The 20,954-nt window shown below is 48.6% G+C and overlaps 6 protein-coding genes across 6 annotated transcripts; 2 read left to right on the top strand and 4 right to left on the bottom strand.

Moving 5' to 3' along the window:
• The first annotated feature begins 221 nt into the window (after positions 1–221).
• Positions 222–4,157, top strand: DFJ58DRAFT_700010 (DNA polymerase family A-domain-containing protein). The gene is made up of 3 exons (XM_041383560.1): positions 222–559; positions 612–2,023; positions 2,076–4,157. The coding sequence occupies exons 1-3, from the start codon at positions 370–372 to the stop codon at positions 4,050–4,052; spliced, it is 3,579 nt and encodes a 1,192-aa protein (XP_041247062.1). The 5' UTR covers positions 222–369; the 3' UTR covers positions 4,053–4,157.
• Positions 4,158–7,833: 3,676 nt separating this feature from the next.
• Positions 7,834–9,755, bottom strand: DFJ58DRAFT_715084 (kinase-like domain-containing protein; the record flags this gene model as incomplete). The annotated part of the gene is made up of 5 exons (XM_041384089.1): positions 7,834–7,924; positions 7,971–8,065; positions 8,119–8,388; positions 8,437–8,578; positions 8,629–9,755. The coding sequence occupies 5 exons, from the start codon at positions 9,753–9,755 to the stop codon at positions 7,834–7,836; spliced, it is 1,725 nt and encodes a 574-aa protein (XP_041247061.1).
• Positions 9,756–12,299: 2,544 nt separating this feature from the next.
• Positions 12,300–14,104, bottom strand: DFJ58DRAFT_773413 (lish motif-containing protein). The gene is made up of 6 exons (XM_041389322.1): positions 13,986–14,104; positions 13,841–13,928; positions 13,705–13,772; positions 13,352–13,547; positions 12,793–13,164; positions 12,300–12,739 (listed from the first exon to the last, which is right to left on the bottom strand). Exons 2-6 carry the CDS (start codon positions 13,841–13,843, stop codon positions 12,680–12,682), a joined length of 699 nt encoding a protein of 232 aa, XP_041247060.1. The 5' UTR covers positions 13,844–13,928; positions 13,986–14,104; the 3' UTR covers positions 12,300–12,679.
• A 492-nt stretch (positions 14,105–14,596) lies between these two features.
• On the bottom strand, positions 14,597–15,712 carry DFJ58DRAFT_773409 (Rrp15p-domain-containing protein). The gene is made up of 4 exons (XM_041389321.1): positions 15,504–15,712; positions 15,222–15,463; positions 14,987–15,166; positions 14,597–14,934 (listed from the first exon to the last, which is right to left on the bottom strand). Exons 1-4 carry the CDS (start codon positions 15,683–15,685, stop codon positions 14,870–14,872), a joined length of 669 nt encoding a protein of 222 aa, XP_041247059.1. The 5' UTR covers positions 15,686–15,712; the 3' UTR covers positions 14,597–14,869.
• A 288-nt stretch (positions 15,713–16,000) lies between these two features.
• Positions 16,001–19,108, top strand: DFJ58DRAFT_715081 (DIL domain-containing protein; the record flags this gene model as incomplete). Its single annotated transcript, XM_041384088.1, has 11 exons — positions 16,001–16,073; positions 16,114–16,374; positions 16,425–16,822; positions 16,950–17,099; positions 17,150–17,300; positions 17,390–17,830; positions 17,881–17,926; positions 17,978–18,101; positions 18,157–18,231; positions 18,282–18,422; positions 18,473–19,108. The coding sequence occupies 11 exons, from the start codon at positions 16,001–16,003 to the stop codon at positions 19,106–19,108; spliced, it is 2,496 nt and encodes an 831-aa protein (XP_041247058.1).
• A 105-nt stretch (positions 19,109–19,213) lies between these two features.
• Positions 19,214–20,883, bottom strand: DFJ58DRAFT_912297 (uncharacterized protein; the record flags this gene model as incomplete). Its single annotated transcript, XM_041395261.1, has 7 exons — positions 20,716–20,883; positions 20,578–20,664; positions 20,458–20,519; positions 20,322–20,404; positions 20,129–20,271; positions 19,657–20,040; positions 19,214–19,626 (listed from the first exon to the last, which is right to left on the bottom strand). Exons 1-7 carry the CDS (start codon positions 20,768–20,770, stop codon positions 19,214–19,216), a joined length of 1,227 nt encoding a protein of 408 aa, XP_041247057.1. The 5' UTR covers positions 20,771–20,883.
• Between the last annotated feature and the right edge of the window lie 71 nt (positions 20,884–20,954).

Below are 20,954 nucleotides of genomic sequence, written 5' to 3'. Positions count from 1 at the left end.
GGCTTGCAGCCACTGACCCCTCGCACTCGAACTATCTTTTATTTCGATATTACAGCTCTTTGACATCTGCAACGTACTATCATATGCACGCAGACTCGAATGTTATTTTCGCAGTACAAAATATACTACATTATGCATATTGATGCGCAAAAGAAATCTTCTATATTACTCAAATATTACTAGACGCAAACTCGCACAGAATTTCCTTTTACAAGACGACCCGCGCAGTGGCAATCACTTGTATAGGAAGAAAACCAATCCCATATCCTCAGATCCCATCGCTCATTCCGCTGCGACCTGTACAAACTTTTACTCTGCCCGCGCGAGATCTAGTAGCGCAAGTCCGACCTGAATGCTAACCACTCACGGATGCTAAATCTTGTGCGGAAACCCAGTGGATCGGCTCGGCACTTGCATACCTCTGCTCGAGCAGCTGCACTCGTTCAGAAGCAGAAGCAACATTATAACCATGTACAACCGCGACCTGTCATAGGCGGAACTGACGTGAAAAAAGGGAGAGAAAGAGAACGCGACGTAGTCGAAAAAACAGTGAAGCATGGTGTGCTATGTCGCTTCAATTCCATTCTCCCGCAACTAATTATATCGGACAGTCAAGCGCAATGAGCTTGGAGTTCAGCTCCTTTCTCGGGAATTACATTCGCAAATATTTCGCGACCTCTCTTTTCCTGTACCATCGAAAGCATTCGTTCGTATTGCACAGGAGCATCTCGAAATGCATGGACTGGACCCCAAACAAGGCTCTGTTCTTCCTGATATCGGCTTCACCCTCCCACCCCTGCTAGGCTCAAACATCGATGAGCATTTCCACAGAATCGGCAGTCAGTCCGCTCAACCGTGGCTAAACATCGCGAAAGATTTTGCATCCAACGAACTTCCTCCAAAACCCGATCATTGGGACATTCAGTCGGGATGGACGAAATATCACTTCCTTGCTGATGGTTCGAGCTACAGCGAGCATGTCGAGTTCCCACAGCACGAGGGGAACGCGGAAGAAGTGCTCACATTTGACGTAGAAACCATGCCCACATATCATCCTTATGCTATCATGGCATGTGCTGCCTCAAAGAATGCCTGGTACAGTTGGATATCGCCCTGGTTACTCGGGGAATCGGTTGAGCAACAACACCTCATTCCATTGGGGGATGCGCGTTCCCCGCGCGTAGTCGTTGGTCACAACGTCTGCTACGACCGAGCGCGCATTCTGGAGGAATACAGCTTACCTGGGACGCAGTCCCGCTTCCTCGATACGATGGCTCTGCATGTTGCAGTGAAGGGAATATCTTCCCACCAAAGACCTGCTTGGATGAAGCACCGCAAATCCAAGGAGACTCAGAAAGTTCGTCGTGCTGAAACGGTCGAGGCCGTCATGGAACTCATGCGTGATGTGGAGATTAAACATGACCAGGAGGACGATGAAATCAAACGAGAAGAACTACGCCGTCTCCGTACTGATCTCGAGGAGAGCCTTCCGCAGCTCGAAGCTGCCGATACCGATGCCGTTGAAGCTGATCTTTCGAGTAAGCGCTGGGAAGACCTGACCTCTGCCAATTCGCTGGCTGATGTCGCTAAGCTGCACTGCAATATCATGATGGATAAGGAGGTCAGGAGTGATTTTATGAAGTTGGCCCCAGAAGAGATATCGGATAATATTCACGACTATCTCAACTACTGCGCGCAAGACGTCTTCGTTATTCACGCTGTTTTCTCCAAGGTGCTGACGGCTTTCCTCGACCGCTGCCCTAGTCCCGTGTCATTCGCTGGCATTCTCGCGATGGGTTCCAGTTTCTTGACGGTGAACGAGTCCTGGGAATCATATCTTGCGGATGCAGATAGGGTCTACAAGGAGTTGGATGGGAAAGTGAAAAGGCGCCTTGTCGAACTCGCAGAGCAAGCCAAGGATAGGATGAGGGACGAGTCTTGGAAGGATGACCCTTGGCTCTCCCAACTCGATTGGACACCCAAAGTAGCAGGGAAATCTAGGGGCGTCGTGCCCGCCGAACAGGTGTGTCTCGATGACAATGTACCGAACTTCTGTTAACTTCTTCCTTTTATAGCTTGACTCCACGGCAGCGTGCTCATCGACTATTCCCGATTCTTCCCCCCGACGTAAGAAGTCCGCTCCTAAGGAGGCCAAACCAAAGGTATTTTGGCCGAAGTGGTACTGGGATCTCGCGAAGCCCAAGAAAGACATGCCTCCCGGCACGCTGGACGTCACAGTACGGAATCGCATTGCCCCAATTCTCCTTCGTTTATCCTGGCAAGGCTGGCCACTCTTCTACTCCCGGGAACATGGCTGGACCTTTCGCGTTCCAGGGGACGCCGATTTTCCTACCCGTTTTTCTCAGCTTGATTTCTATGATTCTACGGATGACACCCTACAAGACATGCGGTTGAAGGGAGGGTTTGTTTTCTACAAGTTACCACATAAAGATGGAGAGAAGGCGAACGTAGGCAGTCCACTCGGGAAAACGTTCATGAAATATGCGCAGGATGGGACGCTCACGAGCCCTGGCGATGAGGCGAAGGATGCATTGGACATGAACGCGCAGTGCAGCTATTGGATCAGCGCGCGTGATCGCATCTTAAATCAGATGATAGTCTGGCAGCGGGGAGCGTTAGATCTACAGTTCGAACCACCTGAATCTTCGGACGAACCCCAGAAATGGGGTATCATCCTTCCTCAGGTGATTACAATGGGCACTGTGACGCGCCGCGCTATCGAGAGGACATGGCTCACGGCAAGCAACGCGAAGAAAAACCGCGTTGGTTCAGAGCTCAAAGCCATGGTGCGCGCACCCAAGGGGTACGCCATCGTTGGCGCGGATGTGGACTCAGAAGAGCTATGGATTTCGAGCTGTATGGGCGACGCACAGTTTGGATTACACGGTGCTACGGCTCTTGGATGGATGACCCTTGAAGGCACCAAAGCCGCGGGAACAGATCTTCATTCAAAGACAGCAAGCATCCTGGGCATCTCTCGTGACCAAGCGAAGGTGTTCAACTATTCCCGAATCTATGGTGCTGGGATGCGTCATGCAGTCCTCCTCCTCCTACAGTCGAATGCCGGTATGCTGCCCGATCAAGCTCAACGTCTCGCAGAAAATTTGTATGCGTCAACCAAGGGCAAGAACACGCATCGTACGGATTTATTTGGGAGGAAATTCTGGTTTGGTGGAACGGAGAGCTTCGTGTTTAACAAGCTAGAAGAGATCGCGCTCTCTGATCAACCACGAACTCCAGCTCTCGGATGCGGAATCACAGCTGCCCTGTCAAAGGAACTTCTTCCGGCAAAATTTGGTTCAGATTACATGACATCACGTATAAACTGGGTCGTGCAGTCCTCTGGTGTCGACTACTTGCACCTTCTCATTGTCGCAATGGACCATCTGGTCAGACAATATGGTATCAAGGCACGTTATCTCATCTCGGTGCACGACGAGTTACGCTACTTGGTTGTCGAAGAAGATCGCTATCGAGCTGCACTCGCGCTGCAGATCGCCAATCTATGGACACGGAGCCTTTTTGCCTTTAAACTAGGAATGGATGACTTACCTCAAGGGGTCGCGTTCTTCTCAGCTGTTGACATTGACAAAGTCCTCAGAAAGGAGGTTGATATGCCATGTGTCACACCTTCTCATCCTGACCCTATCCCCCCTGGAGAAAGTCTGAGTATTGCCGGTATTTTGGATAAAACAAATAGCGGTTCGTTGTGGAAAGATGGACGCCCCATGATTGCGGACTCTTCGCCTTCCAAAGCGTCCGACCAGCATAACAAAGGCTATGAGCTTCCTAGCTGCCTTATTCATCGTGCTGAGAGCGCGGCTTGGCTGCGAGCCCAAGCTACCTCTGAGTTCCCTGAAATTAAGCATCTTGCGCAGCAGACATCAGGACAGGTGATCGATGCCAAAATCCCTTCCACCCAGAGTGGTAATGAAGGAAAAAAGCGCGGACGTCCGGTGAAACACGCTTCCATGGAGCTGGGTGACTGGGAGGCCATGCAAGAAGTGTTGAAATCAGGCAGCCCACACTGAAGTCTAGTAGTTGACATACCGATGCGATCATCCTCACATGGGTGTTTCATCACGCTATAGTGTTTTAAATTAGACCTCACATAATATCAGAGTAACATTATTCCATGTTTGTGGCTACGGGATCCGGTCCAACTGTTTACATTGCAGCGCAGACTTGTGAGTCTAGGGTCATTAGTGGATGAATAGAATCGAGATGCCATCGATAGTCTCTCAACATCGGCTTGTATAGTATTAGTCAAAGCATTAGGATTGCGCCTCTGAATGTGTGGGACCGGGAGCCCGTTTTCCTTCTCCTTCTCAACAAGCGCGAACTCGGGTCAAATTGGAACACCTGCCATTTCCTCCTCAACAGCAGTAAGAACGAGAGACTTGAAATCAGCGAGGAGCCCTCGGGCTTGCCTGTATGGGAGTGATGTTCCTGGTGACTGAAGATCTTGAGATCGTACACCTATACACCGCTACGAGGTATCGGGTTAGACTATGAAGAGGACTATCAGCCACCCATCGTGGTTTGCGAAGATCGTAATAGGAGAAAAAGATGTATCATTGAGCCATAGCTGGCAGCCTCCAATCGACGATTAGCACCGCTTTGCATGCGATCCATATCACTCCGCGGGCTACAGATTAACTCGTGAGTACTTGAGTAGTAAACTGACACCGCCTATACTTGTTTGATCGCCAACACAGGCCGATTAACACACCAGACGCCTTGCAGTAACAAGCTGTGCCTCCTAGATCCCCTCGGGAAGCATCACTACAAGTGCAAACCAAAAGACCAAATCTGAAGCATGATTTTGAGGGAAATGAGAATTCTATAAGGAGTTTCGCCTTCTTGCAAGGCAGCGTACACAACATGAGGGGCAACAAGATGGGGAATCGGACCTACGACACAGGAAATATTAATGTTGTTGGTGAACCATGGAAAGTACGGGTAGAAGCATATTGTCACTGATGCTGTCAGCGGACGGCAAGACAATTGCAAGCTGAAGGATAAGCGCCCAACAGTGAAACATGGATTGAGAGATGATCGAAAGGTTTGGATCGGCCGTGGCAGGACAGTGTGGTCACTTTCGTGGTCCCCGAGCGGTCATTTCTCCCATGAATTAAACGACAAGACAATACTCATTTAAAAAGCAGGAAACCCGAAACTGAGTCACGCCAAACCAAGATGAAGCAAAGTGGGGTGTATACTCTGTCATATGGCCATTGCAAGATTTCATCAGGCGATAACGAGACAACTCGCATATGGGATAGTAAGCGTATTGTCGACCCTCTGAGAGACTCTTCACACGGCAACAATCAACTTCAGAGGCCATTTCGGCGTATCGATAGACTGCTTCTCCTTGTTGACGCATTTCTCGGATTTACCGAGGTCGAATAGCGTGGGGAGCTCGTCTTCGTCAGGTGCAATCTGCTTCGGGTTATTCGGTTACAATGTGGGATAAAGGCAGGTTGTTTGTTTGTTTCTTGTCCAGTCCCTACAGCGCATCCAGCTTCACCGATTGCTCTCGAATGCACTCGAGACTTGCAGTATATGTTGTATGAGATCGGGGAGGGCCATCCGGTAGCTCAGAATAGAAAGCGACATGACATATGGCCAGTCGTGGTTCTCGTCAAAAGAGAAGAAATATTTCGTTTGATGGCACGCCTTGGAAAATTGGATGCTCGGTAGGAGAAGGATTCGTTACAGGCTCAAGATTAGACAGTGTAGCCGAAGACGACAAGCGAGGTTCGACTTGTGGACCGAACGATCAAATTTTTGCTTGGGCTTCCAAACAATTTTCGACGGCGCTGATTCTAAAGGCATGCACTCCTTACCAGTGACCACCCTCTCTACCTCGTACGTGCTGTCTGGGCTCAGCATCCGCACCCTGGATGACAATGAGTTCGAAATCATGCTCGTATCCAGCCTCCTGGGACAGTTCTTCCAGATCCCGGGACACCATCGCAGAGCGCTGCACCTGAAGCACGTGCCCCTTGAATTATAGGAGTAGAAGCGCATCCTTTGGCGCAACGCGCAGCGTGAATGCGGTGCAGCAGAAATTCGGAAAGGCATGTGCTTTCCACCGAACGGCGGGATGGGTTGGGGTCGTAGCGCTGGCGGGGTCGTATGACGCCAAACTGGGGAAATTTCCCAGAGCAGAGGACGAGGGGAGCCGGGTGTTACATTATGACGCTTTCAAGGTGAAGAAAAATTAGAGGGAGTGGGGTAGGGACACGCGTTGATGGAACGAACGCCCGGAGTTTGGGGAGTCTGGAGAGACCAAGACATTTCCGACTTACTTGCGAGGCAAGCTTTGGGAGACTGGCGCTTCAAGTCAAGCTTCTGCCTTGAACACATGATATTTCTGATTTCGTCCAATTCCGGATGCTGATCTGATTGACAAGGTTCTAAACCAAATAGGGACAAACACTCTCCCCGTTACTAATAGAACCATCATCATGGATAGTACGGTACTAGGCGAAGTGTGGTAAGGATCACTTTGAGACTTCAGCCAAGCCCCAAGATCTGCTCAAGTTTCGCGTTACATTTGAAAGCTTGGGTCAACCCCCTGGTTGGTGGAATGTTCGTTACTATTCCAGAAAGGTCGCTAAAACTAACAATTCATAATTCAATTCAGATCACGTCGCGCATGTGCATTTCATAGAAGCATTAATTCACTGCGATCAAGTTGAAAGCTTACATTGAGCTTATATATTATTTTCACAGCAGGGGTCGGTCCACTCTATCGTAGACCATGTTCCTAGAATGATGATGCAGGGCCCAAATTTGCTCCGCAGGGACGGTGGGCACGGTCTTGCTAGAAATAATCCCCACATTTCCTTGTTAAGCTTATCGCTTGAAGGGGGACACCCCAGAGTCGTTTTCCAGTGACGATCGACGAAGAAAACTGGGGCAACAACGTGTGTCGATCTAGCCCACGCACTAGAAGACTAGCAACAAGGTCGGTATTCTCTCGAGCCCAATACATCGGTGCCAGATTTTCACAGGTTGTGAGCATGATCGTGTCACCAAAACGCTAAAAAATTATTTGAGCTGGCGATCCGTCACTTCAGTTGTTCTACTTCTGATCATGCAATGCGTTCGAAGTCGGAAATGGTGTGTCAACCGTCTTTGACAATTACTGTGGGTGACTTCACACAGCGTTTAGAACGTCGTTGCAAAGTCCTCGTCCTGCTGTTAAACGTCAGTGTCCCCATGTAAAAACACCCAGTTTCTAAAGTGATATCTAGAAGGGCCCTAGGTTCGAAACATGTCCAAAATACCTAAACGAACCTTTCAATCTCCGTGACTATATATGTTGTAACCCGTCGCTTACACTTCAACACTGTACATTAGAATCTAGATATAATTGGTCTGCGGTTTGGAAAGCATTTCTAGGTTGCGAGATGACAATGCGGATTTCAAGGTTTGAATCGAAATCTAGGATTCTAAATGCTGCGGAAAGTCATCAGGCCTCAGGAACACTGGGGGCCCCAAATCTGTCTCGCTTATTCAATCCAAATTTATCGTCACTTGAAGTACTGACCGGAATTCCGTGAACTTCGTGAAGGAACTGTCATTTATGAGGACATCAAACTCTAGTCACATAGTTCGGAAGTCAACTTGGATACGTGAAGCAATTATGTATGAGCACACCCTCCACAAGTACAAAAAATTATAATGGTCATTATGAAACAGCATGCGAAACAACAAAGAAAGATGCGCGATCGGAACAAATGCGATAAGAAATGGGTGATATAGGGAATGACATTGAAAAAATAATGTTCGAATGAGGTCCTACTTAAAATCGTTGAATACCCAGCCCTCTGGAAGTTCCAGGTATGGGTGTAGTTGAAGGTCCGCAGCGCTCGAGCGGTCCTCCGGATCACTAAGCATCGTTCGTGAGCACGGCAAACAAGACGGTAAACGACAACACTTGCATTGCGAAACATCTATCCTTGAAGTCTTTTGCAAGATCGGATAGCACCACGTCGGAAGGTATGGGCGGGGGTTGCTTATTCTGGTATACCTGCAGCAAACTCATGAGCACACCGCACTTTGCACCATATACGAAGAAATGACCTTGAACATGACTGTTATAGCTTCATCATCACTCCATGGCCGCTTCCCTGCCCACATCTCAAGGACGACGCAGCCCACACTCCATATGTCAATTTTGGAGTTATAGCCTTTTTTCTGGGGATGTATGACCTCCGGTGCCATCCAGAAAACTGTGCCCTGCATCGCCGTAGAAGCCATGCCATTGAGATCGTCTGTGCGTTTTGAAATACCAAAGTCAGAGATCTTGCAAATTCCCGTTTTCTCCACCAAGATATTGTCTGCCTTCAAATCCTATGCAAAACAATGAGGTACGAACAAACAATCATAGATAAAGCTTACTCGGTGTATGATATTCTTGGAATGGAGATATTCCAGACCCTCGAGAATCTGTCCTGTGAACGATTTCGTAACTTCCTCGTCGAATTTGCCATGGTCTCGCAGACAGCTTCCGACCGAGCCTCCGGGCACGTATTCTAAGAAACTGAAAACACAAATGAGTATCTCATCAAAGATGGTTTCCGCAGCGCTTACATGCTCAAGAACGTCGGTGTCTCCTCGAATCCAAGGTATTGCACAATGTGAGGATGATCGAGATCCTTCAATGTCTCGCTTTCCATTTTGAGTGCCGTTACGAAGCTCATCTGACGGTTGTCTTTTCTGTCACTGGCGGTTATGGGGATTTCAACTTGCTTGACAGCAATCATCTCGCCCGTAGTGGCATTGAGGGCAAGATATACGCGACCATACGTTCCTTTGCCGATGAGTTCACCACGGACCCATTTGAATATCGCTGAATTACAATTTAGCTCAGTACAGTAAAGAAAAGCAGAAAACTCACGTCTAGGACCACCTGCCGGGGAGTCAGGGAGCGTCTTGTTGTAGTTCGCCTTCGTCTGCGACGAGGTATCGACTTCCTCAATGCGACTTCCCCATAACTTCGTGCTCCTCTTCCGCCAGATGCTGTTGTCGGCTGATATATCACCCCTAGAAAAGCGATCTATCCGCTTCTTGTGTTCTTCCGCAACGATACGGATGGACTTCTTCGGTCGTACCAGTGCCTTGTCTCTATCAACGATGTTTGAAATCCCGTACGTATGGTCTATGGTAGTGGGCGATGTCCCGCCAGAATTGGCTTCAATGACGGGTTTGTCGAGATCATGCTCCGGGAAGAACTCCTCGAGTCGATCGTAGACATCCTCTGGAGGAGGACGATGCGCCCAGGTGGACTCCTCAAACGTGCTGCTTTTGTGCCTAGTCTTCGGCGTACGCGGTCGAGGAGGGCGTAGCTGTGGCATGAAATCAGGTGGTGCTGGGAAATTGGCTGGGACACCGCGCGTCATACTACCGGGCCCAGAGCTTGGAGTTGTGACGTGAAGGGCGGGACGTGGAGGACTAGGATTCTTGTTGGTACCAGACACGGGAGTCCTAGAGGTGTCATTGTTCTCTGACGTGGGTTTGCGCGACCACAGATCAGAAGACGCGGTCCCGTAAGTTTCATTAGTGCCAACTCCGTCGTCCGAGGAATCCGACGTTATGAAGGGTTTGAGTCTGATATCCCAGACCAGCTTGTCCCTTTCATCCGGACGTAAAGTGGACTCTGTGGCTGTGCTTTCCTGACTGCTGGCACCAGAATCATTCTTGAAACTCGAAGGCACCATCGTCCCAGTAGAAGTAAAGGTAAGTCCGCATGTATTATTCGACGTACTCGGCCGAGAAGTAACGGGGCTACGGGGAGGAGTTTCAGATGGAGGATTGGTGCTCCAGTTCGCACCAGTATAAGGACCAGGTCTTAGGGACGACGGCAGGGTGATTCCCCCATAGTTATCCTCTCTCAGGGGAAAATCACCAAACCTTGAAGAGCCGCTGCTGGACTGAGTTTGGTGAGTGGGCCTAAATTCATCACGGTCGCGATGTGCGTCATTGGTAGGGTAGCGCTGCTGGGAGGGCGAGGCAGAATGTGGGCGCGGGTATGGTTCCTGAGTAGTGGGTGACAGATAGCCAAGAGTGCCGCTCGCTGATGGTAGCTGAGCGCGAGTATATGTGGTGGTATCCAAATTGACAATGTCGGGCCTGCTTTGAGATGGTCTGGGTCTGGGTCCGGGTCCTAAATCTAGGGGTCTTGGATAGGAATTGGTGCCCGAACTGGACGGAGTGGGAAGATGGGGCCGGCTCGGTGAAGGGCGAAGTATGTGTTGCAGAGGAGGCTTCGAGCCCTTGAGAACCTCTGTGCTCTTCGCTTTATTGAGCGACTTTATGGGAGTCACAGAATCGGCTGGCTTATGGGTGGATATATAGTGTGATGGAACAGGCTTGCCTCCTCCCCCCTTCTGCTTGTTCTGAGATAGGCGGGGCGAATATTCAGCGCGCGACAGTTTCCTCTTGCTCGAGGACGAAGGTGGAGAAGGCTTCCTCACCACAGATCCCGACTCGCTGTCACGGGCGGCTGCGAGTCCTGGATGATCGTCGGAAGTTTTCACTCGCTGTTTCATCACAACTCGCTCCCGATGGATGCCACTATCCTGTGGTTTTGTCCATTCCCCAGCTAGCTCCGCTGCACGTTCAACGTCGCGAAAAGCTTGATCAACTGTCTCTGCATCTGAACCTCTCCGCAGGTGGTGTTTACTAAGGAAATTCTCATGAATAGGAGTAGAAGGGGGAAGACTCTGTCCATCGTAACGATGGCGATCGACGCCTGCCGAATGCGGTGTTTTTGCGGATGCGGGGGAAGGTTGACGGTCTTCATATCGTGCACTGTGTGGTGGAGACGATAACATGGTGGCTGATGAATTAGGGTGAGGAGGTGGCCTCATCGTACTCCTGTTGTCTGAATCATCGATGTCATCAGATATCACAGATGGCTCATAGCCTGCATCCGGCGTTAGATCTTCAGAAGATACACTCTCCTGGCGAGAAGACTTGGGTGCCCGTGGCTTTGGGACTAAGGGACCGAATACCGATACTGGCACGGGGGGCGGGGGCATGGACTTGACTGGGGAACTAAGGAGCGAAGGGTCCTGAACCCTTGCTTGAGAAGGACAAACTAAGAACTTCAAGCTTCCCTCACTGTCACCTCGCCCACGAACCAGCCGGATTAGGCTATCGTCTGATAGTGGATCACCGATTGCGACTTTGCCGATTTGGGTGCGATAAATGGAGAGCTGTCCACATTGATCTTCATGCGGCACTTTGAGCTGTAGTGATGCTTGGTCAGGATTGAAATGGAGTAAGAAGAATCGGCGCACTTCAGCAAAAATGCGTTCCCAGATGAAAGCTGCGCTGTTTGCATTTGTGATGTCGACAGCTGTATAGGCATGACAGTCATAGGTTACCATGATAACCAATTGAGGCGGAGGTGGTACAGTCGGCGATGAAGAGGAAGGGGATAGAGACTGAAAGTATGAATGTGAGATAACGGCCAGACAAGATAAAATTAAAAAATAGCTCACATGGAGAGAAACGTCAGAGCCAACAGGTCGATGTGAGGGTCGATTGCGAAGGTGGAGGACATCGGCGATCTTCTGGAGACGAGTGGGAGCTTGAGCGGACTCGGTACGTTCAACGAGCGCTATACCATCATCAATAGCAATGACTGAATTACTCAAATCTGAGTGTGCCGTTTGACCAGGAGTGCTTGGTGGAGGAGTTGATTCGACTGCATTTGAGCTCTGACTCGAAGGAGAGGATAGATTGGGATTTGAACGGGATGGAGGATAAGGGTGTAGATCGGTTGTCAAGGGGGGAGCGGGACGGGGTCTTGGAGGACGAAATGGTGGAGTTGGAATTACTGATGTTGAATGTTGATTCAAGGAAGAGTTAGAAGCCTGGGGATGATGGTGGGGGTAACGAGGACGTTCATCCTCACTACTACTAGAGTCACCTGGATCCGGATTTGATAAAACGAGGACACGACGAGGTCTAGGTGCGCTCGACGACCTAGTATCCTCTGACATAGTGTAAGAGGGCATTAACAGCTTTCTCCAGCGGTTTCCTGATCTGTTTGTAAGCCATTGCTAGTACGATGGATCGTTGACGACGGTGGAAAAGCACACCTTGGGTTTATATATCCTAGTAAGAATACTTATAAAGAGGACTGATACTCAGACGACGAGTATGAGCAAGGAAGAGAGTCGTCGTAAGGTGGTCAAACTTGCCCGTTAGCGCTAGAAAGTGTGGCATACGGCCATAAGCTGAGCTTACTTAAGTAAACTTCAAGGGGGAGTTTTCAAAACAAAAACCCCCAAAAAAATCAATTCTATCATATATATATGCACCGATAGTATATATCAAACTGCCTCATGGCCGCCATGCATGTGGTTATGGTACCTCCTTGTTCTTGCCGTTGTTCTTCGTTTTACCATCAAGTCGCAACCCCGGCGGGTTACTCTCACCGTGGCTAAACCGAGTTAGATCAGTGAACAACGGTTATTCCACGGGGCCGTAATCCTACAGGCCAGTCAGGAACAATCTCGTATCCTTAGAACTGAGGCCAGTGCCCATTCATCACATGTTCAACTCGGCCATATTACGTCCTGTAACACCCTCTGCTATACTGTACAGTGTCCTTCATTCTCGCATAATGGAATCATCTGTTGCTGTTGCTTCTTTTTCTCCCCGTCACCATTAATCCCTCTTGAAGATCAATCTAAGAGCTTCAGTTGAGCAAAACCAATCGAATCCAAATGCCAAGACACAGACCTTGGGAAAATCTGCACGTTCTGCCAACATCCCCTCACTCCAACACAAAAGCTTCAAAAGCTGCACCAGCTTTACCTCTTTTCCCTGGCTAAGACTTTCAAGAATTGCGGCATTAACCTCGCCCGCAGTTTTCATCCGCTGTGCGGGCGAAAGAAGTTCGGAAATAGCTGGAGGTGCCGAGGATGAAGAGTCGAACGCCAAAAGTGCCATCGTACGTTCCAGCTCCGCAAGAAACTCCGGACTTTCTTCACCTCTTGGCGCGAGTTCGTCTTGTGCAAATTTCAATGCCTCTGTGATACGCCCATGCCGAATGTGCTCAATTAGCTTCTGCTGCTGAAGGTGAAAATACAATGCAGGGTTCGTATCAAGGATCTGGAAATGCAAGGGTAAGAATTCGTCCATTCTACATGTGAAATAGATCAAGGACGGATCATATTGAAGACTGAAGTTTTGGTTTACAGATATCATCACCGACTTCCGAAGAAGTCTGAGAGTGGTGCATGAAACGTTTTAATCTTATGTCCTTGATATAAAGTTACGAAAAAAGAATGTGACCCACCTCAGGATTCAGGTCATTCATGCGGGAAATAGCCTCCTCGATATCGCCCCGTTGTAGGGCTTCTCGAATGACCATGCGACTTTCGATACTCTCGAAGTCTACAGGTGGTGGAACATTGGCTTCATCGCTGAATTCCTCTGCGGCAGACTTGTATCCCTCGATAACGAGGTAGTCCATAATAAGTCGGTTCAAGTCACTAACAAGCAAGAATGTCAGTAAACGCTCAAAATACAGCGTGTAACGAGGATATATCAGATAATACATGCAATATCTTTTCTCATCTCATATTTCAGAGAGATTCCCATTGATGATTTTTCATCTTTTAGGCGCAGAAATTAAAGACAAACACTCACTCTTTTGTGACCTGAACCTCGCGTAGACGTCGCTCCCACTCTTCTTTACGAATTGTGGTCCTCGGAGGCTGAAGTTTGAAGTTTGGCCGACAATCATAAGAGACATGCCGCACGAATGAAGCTTGAAAATACACACCATAGATGTGACGAGGGTGAAGGTGAAAGGAATTTAAGCTCTGCGCCACTTCAGGGCAGGTTTGGCAATGTGCCAACCTTATTGAGTTCTGATTTGGCAACCTTCGGTCAATAGTACGCCGCCGAATCCAGATCGCAGTCCTCACATCTTTTTGACTCGTTTATCGTCTTCTTAGCCACGGAGCAGGGCCCTATAGGTGCAGACAGTACTTATACCAGTACAGTAATGTTCTATCGTCGGGTAGTATCCATATGTATAGCCATGAATGACCAAAATTAGTCAATACTATCTCGGTCCAGAATCGTGAGTCACGATTTTTTGTGACTTACCGTTACATCGCGTGACCAACCATCACGTTTCCACCCCAAAAAGTGACTCACGAAATGATGTAGGGGATAGTACTCCCTGCTCGGAGATCATAATGATCAGATTCAAGTACATACAGGGATGCTTGAAAATGGAAATGAACAACCAATATCACATGTGTCCATGGAAAGCAGGCGTCGAAATGACTGCTCGAATGTAAGACTCAACGCCGCATGTAACTTCTGCTCAGTGCTGTATCACTTGCAGCGTCGTTTTAAAATTTAATCATTAACTCCAGCTTACAAACATGCTGGGTCGCATCAATAATAAAATCCATACCCAAAATCGCGTTTAGTTCTCAAGATACGAGCCAAAGGTTCTCCCGTGTATGAATGACGCGCGGGTGAATCGAAGTCCGATGTCAGCGGTAGACGGAGATGAGGCTGAGAATCGTGGCACAAAAAGGGTTGACCGTATCATATTGCACGAAGTAATTGGTCGCTCTTGAATGCGAACCGTTACCAGCTGTCGTACACAGTCTAATACTGCCAATACAACGCAAGTTCCTTCATTGCGAGCTACGACGAGTAAGGTGTTTTGAGCCTACTAGCCCCTGATGAATCATCTGAACAGATGTCATGCCGACGTTGGGGAGAAAACTATGAAGAAACGGTTATCTTCATTCGTATACGGTATGTGTAGGGAAGACTAGATGCAAACCGCCTATACTTTTGAGACAATGCCACCTGACCTAATCATGTCGAAGAAATCGTCCTTCCCAATTGTTGCTGTAAAAGCTATATGTCACTTCAGGTTTGCCACATCAATTCAGACACCAACCTGGATTTCCTCTCCCGATAATATTGTCCTTGTCCTTGGCCTTTTGTTTTCCTTTTGGCTTCTTGTCCAACAGGGGTGCTGGAAGAGTAGGTTTCCCTGTTCCTCGCAAGCCTTTTGACTGTTCGGCAGCTACGCCTGCCGCTACCTGTGATTGTTGAATAGTATTAAAGAGTTTCACCACTTGAGATATTTTCAATGCATCAGGGGATAATGCAAGCAACATTATGATACGCACCTCCTCGTTGAGCAACCTTGCGCAAGGAGCGTTCACTCTCGCCGCCCCAACCTCCAATAACATCCCGTATGCGTCCTTTGTCCGCCTTTTCCTTCTTCTCTATTTGAATCACTTTGTGGGCCTTCAATTCAAGCTTTGCACCATTTTTCTGGCGCGCGATAGAAGGTTTGAGAGATAACGGCAGGTCCGACGGTGCAATGGTGTCAAGCAGGCCTTGCAGGGGTAGCACCAAATTGTGAAGGCTCTGTTGCCCGCCGCTTTCGTTTTAATGTTTTCTTCGACTTTGTTATTCTTTTATCCGCAATTTCAGCCTCCGTGTCTGGAGAATTGTCGTCTTCCGATGAAGAAATAGAAGTCGTGGATTGCTGTGCTTCAGCTTCGAGATCATTATCACTCTGTTCGTGGTCTGCACCAGACGCGTCAACATCGCTATCTTCTGAGAGTTTTAGCCGTTTAACAGGCATGATGTGGTCGAAGTTGAAGGCAAATTTGAAATCAGTCCAATTCTAATTTGGACAACTAATCATTTTGTTCACACTAGTGAGCTACACGAACATGTTTGAATTTTAGCTTTAACGCCATTCTCGCAAGCATCGAGGCCCTACAGACCATTTTTTGTACAGGCGATTGTCACGGAATATTTTCGTCTCGCGGTCTTCACGAGGACAAGATAGGTTCCGTCTGGTGGTCAACGCGGTAACTGGCAACGGTTATTGCTGCTCTACTGTTATCAGTGACCTGACAGAGCCTGACAGTGACTCAAAAGTTTTATCATAACAATGATCCCTGTATCGCTTGGACCACTGGATTTTTCCCCGGAGCCTGATCTTCATCCTTTGTATCCGAGTTCAAGTCTCATATCCCACTCGCTATCACCCCGATTCGGGCTTAGTACCCTCCCAAAAGTCTGAACTGGTATCCCATTCACTGTCACGAGCATGCGTATTCGGGGATCTATCTCTTCTCCAATATCTTCTGTCTGACCATCAATCACAACTTTATATCGACCTCAGCGCACGCGACGAAGACGGGCTTAGTTTGATCAGTCTTGCAATCCTAGGTTTCGGGTCTGAATCGGAAAGAGATGTCGAACGTGAAGAGTGTGTTCGGCTGCTGATTGCACAAGGAGCTGATGCTACCTGTGCTGATAAAGGCGAGTACATCGGTTCCATCTCACCCAGTTGTTGACATTTTCGCTATTAGCCGGCTGGACTGCCCTGCATCACGCTGCAATTCTTTGCCCCCCAACTCTGGTCTCCCATTTGATGACACATGGATGCTCCCCTTTCGCAGAGACACGTCGACGGCTGACACCGCTCGATATAGTGACTGCTCACACTGTTCTGCCAGGGCGTGATGACATTGCGCTGTTGCTCGAAGAAGCAATGCGGAGCCAAGGGTGGATGGGAGGCAGGATGGAGGAGAAGCGTAGAGCGTTGGACGAGCAGCTCAAACGTAAAGGAAGACAGAAAAGTGTACGCGAGAATGTCTCAAAAGTGCTTGGCCTACAGAATCAATGGTGGAATTCCCATGAGGAAGATGAAGGCTTCTCTTCGGATGACGAGGATGACGAGGATGATCAATTTGACGAAGAACTGTATGTAAGTCACATATCTTTCTTGGAATTCCACTTGCGGTTGCCTTATCTTGTTATGGAGACTCCAAAACTAGACTTTACGTCTATGCTCGCATGGTCGCCACAAGAGCTTTCACATATTTTCGATGCAGTTATCACGACCCTCCCATACTTCTGTTCGGAATTCTCAACCTGCCATTACTTTATACCTTATGGCGCGTTTTGCATGCTTAACATGCGATCAAACATGGCTTGAAGATCTTGTATTAGGAGCGACAGATGCAATCGAAGAGAAGTTCTTTGTGTGCATACTTGTTACTTCTATGCTCTCACCGCTAATCCAGTCACGTAGAGCCGTTCAGAAGATATCACTTGTCTTGTATTTTGTTTATACAACGCCACCATATGGTTGCACCTCATGCAATGCGACAACGCCATAAACGAGGGTTGTGAAATGCTGGGCTCATTCGAGCTCCTCGAGCAAGTGATCAACTCTGTGTTTGGTGAGTTTCATTCGGTTTCTTCTAGTCGTATTTTCATTCCTGACATCGTCTGAAGTATTCATCATTCGGTTACGCCGAGCGTAGGATAGATCAATTACTGGACGCAGCGATACTGGACAGTTCGCCCGTGGCGTCGGAATTTGAATCCGTGCAGTTCGAATCGGAGTGGTCATTCTTGAGGCCGTTTAGCGCCAAGAAGAAGAGTACAACAAATACTCCAAATCATGGGACACCCAAGAGTAGCACACCATCTTCACCTCCTTTTCTACCGAGTCGTCCACCATCTCCGTCTCCCTTGTTACTCGGTCCCGCGCCTGTCCCAGCTAAAGGATTGTCATCGTTGAGACAAACCCTTTCACGCGCAAAAACACCTTCAACAGCGTTCAACACGCATTCTGACGTCCCAAAAACTACAGGATTGCGGGACCTGACTTCATTCTTGACGGCGCTACATACACTTTTAACCCTATCGGACGTCAATCCTGTGCTAATGATTCAATTTTGGTCTCAAGTGATGTACTGGACTTCGTGTGAGTGTAGTTTCCATTCTTACTCGCTTATAATTGACTCGTGACATCAGGTGAAATATTCAATCGAATTCTGACCAGGAAAAAGTACCTCTGCCGGTATGTATTTGTTGCAAAGGCAATCTGTCAGTGCTCACGTGCTGAGCATAGGTCTAAAGCGGTACAGATCGGCATGAATCTAGTTGTGTTGGAAGAGTGGATAGAGGATATGGGTCTACCTCGTGGAATTGCATCCCATCTTACACCTGTACGGGACTTACTGAATTGGCTTCAGGTGAGGTCTCAATACTCGAATTTACTTTGCTGCCCACTCAATGTCGCAATCACAGTGCCTGTCGTCAATTACGGATTTTTCCAATCTGGTGGCTACCATACAGACAATGAAGAGCATTAACCCATTGCAAGCAAGTCATTTTTCGGACATCACGGCTTTATGCTTACCGCTTAAACCCAGATGCGACGTGCTGTGCGAGATTACAAATATGAAGTTCATGAGGGGAGGATGACAGACGAGTGCATTCAGTATCTGACGCAGCTTCAAAAGGACTGGGAACGCCATCGTGTTAAGATGGGTGTTGAGGCCCTGCGCAAGGAGGTATTACCCTGACTGCTATCTTTGCTGAGCGAAACTAACGCACCCACCAGATGGGCGAGCGTGAGCGGGAACGTGAGCTTGAAGATGGCATGGCGAGCGAAGCTAATGCAAGCTTTAACGCATCTTCAGAAACATTTGTCGCCCAGCATAGCATCGACAACTTGTTCGATCGTTCGCACTCACAATCTGAATGGGAACCAGCCAAAGCACCCCAAGTTCTAGGGGAGCTTCTAGATTCTCGTCATATGCTGCCTCTTTTCCTTCCGTCAGATCCTCGTGTGCTTTCTGCGACTCCCGAAAAACGAGTATTCAGCGGATACTGTGAACGAGCAGGTGCGCGAACCGCGGCCCACGCTCGGAACGCCAGTCAAGCAAGCACTCTCGATGGAGGGGCAATGAAGTGGAGATGTCGCAGTCGAAGGGTGCGAAATGTCGATTTCGAAACACTGCAGTGGGTCGACAGGTTCAGGACTAAACCGCAGACATTCCAACTGCACATGCATGGAGAAGAGTACGAAGAGACCTACCCGTCCACGCCATTATCCGATGCCATAGATGACTTGCGCATCAACACTGATGTTCCCCACACCGTATTGCACGGCACCCCACTTACCAAGAGACCATCAGCCCGTAGCAGAGGGCGTCTCAGTCTTATTGGGGACCCTGTCATACCAATTACTTTATGAATCGTCGGACTCATCTGTTCATCGATCTGTCATTGCTTTACCTTGATATTGCACTAGTATTGGACTTTCGTATATTACACATCTATTGTGTTACCATTTCAACAATTAACACATTTTCTTGATGACCAGTCTCAGAAGTAGTGCCGTGTGTACCAGTGCCTTTGGACCTGGGCAAGTGAGGGCAAGTGACGGAGTGTGCATGAGTCGACGCTGGTTATTGAACACCCTCTGGCTCCTTGAGAACAAGGGGTTATGGTCACGCTTGATACCTCTGATCCACGTCTGATAGCGCTGGTAGGCAGTGATGTCTATCGCACTCAGGACTCCTGAAGCGCCGAGGCCCCATTTGATTGGGAGTGTGGGGTTGGCACCTTCGAGTGCGGAGCAATCAGCATCACTATCATGCTCGCGTGTCAAGGTGACCATCGAGTCCCTCATCTGGCCCAGCCCTTTCTCCAGCATGGTGGTGACAGCGCTCATGTTTGATGTAAGTCCTAATGTCTGTGTGAAGTTATGAGCTACAAAGCAAGAGAAGGCAAAGTACAAACTTATCCCATGTGCCATCAGCAGAGGGTTGTTGTTGCGAACATCAATAGATGCGCCGTCAGCTCCTTTCGCCCAAACAAAGTATTCTACAGAGTGCACCTGGCACCAGTTGTGACCGGCAACCACAAATGGTTCGTTGAACTGGCGCACAGTGGATCTTTGCGAGACGAATGCTTTCCTGGGGAGTTCTGAGGTATCCCCAGCGAGAAGCTTGTGAGCAGTCGAGTCAGGGAGAGGCGACGCAAAGGGTATGGCTTCGTGGATCAAGACAATGACTGCAAGGTTGACTTCGGGATTGGCGGTGATCTCCATCTCCATTTTGTTGAACACATGGTCTCGACGTTCAGTAAACGCACATTCTCCAAGTGCGGAGATTGTTACGTCAACTGTGGGACCATCCACAGGTGTTAACGTGATCACCATATCAGGCATCACGGACTTGCTTTCGAGCTGAAGAGGTTGATTCATATGGACTGTAGGCTGGATGATCCTTGCGATCGTAAGGAAGCTCGGCAATCGCTAGAGTGATACATTCTTTGAGATAATTGAAAGGCTCTTCATGGAGGGTGGTAGGCATGTCGACGACGAGTGCGAGCTTCTTATAATCATAAGTCAGCCTGTTGGATGAATTGAGCATAACTCAAAATGGTTGGATTGATAAGCTCACTTTGGTTTCGTCATCAGTTGGCCCATTTCTCCTACAATATGTTCTATCGACGCAAAATCTTCTGCTCCTACATCGTGAAATTCCTGCAATATTTGGTAAGCAATTCGGCACTGAATCATTAAGTTCGGGGACTTGCCTGGTAGCTTTTGCATGGAATCATAGTTGACTTCGTTATATACTTCATGACATCCTCCACCCCTTCAGTGCCAAAGGCCAATCAGAACATGACAAAGCATCTACTTTTAGTTACACGTACTGGAGGTAAAGATTTGGCCTTGTAACAGATATTGGATCGAGTCTGCAGCATCACAGACGATTTCAACTGGGATTTCCTTCTGGACCTCTTCTTCGATCGTGAGAGAGCTCTCGACTGATGGCTCTTGGCAAGTCTTACTTGGCAATAGTACTAGAGTGGACATGGTTATATATGGGTGTTTGTCGGTGAACATTGGGTCTTGACTTCCCCGTGGCACAGGAGAAGGTCACAACGTGAAAGCTAGGAGAAGAGAATACGAGCGTTACAAATGATGACAATCGTTCCGCATCAGGCAGGAGGGACGGCAAATACCATGCCTTAGTAAGATTCCCGCTACTAAGGTAGTGGGTCTTATAGATCCGTCCGATTTTGGCGCC

The sequence above is a fragment of the Suillus subalutaceus genome, assembly GCF_016647625.1.
Source record: "Suillus subalutaceus strain FC151 chromosome Unknown DFJ58scaffold_22, whole genome shotgun sequence".
NCBI lineage: Eukaryota > Fungi > Basidiomycota > Agaricomycetes > Boletales > Suillaceae > Suillus > Suillus subalutaceus.
The sequence above is the reverse complement of the archived record's forward strand: the minus strand, read 5'-3'. Positions and strand labels throughout refer to the sequence as shown.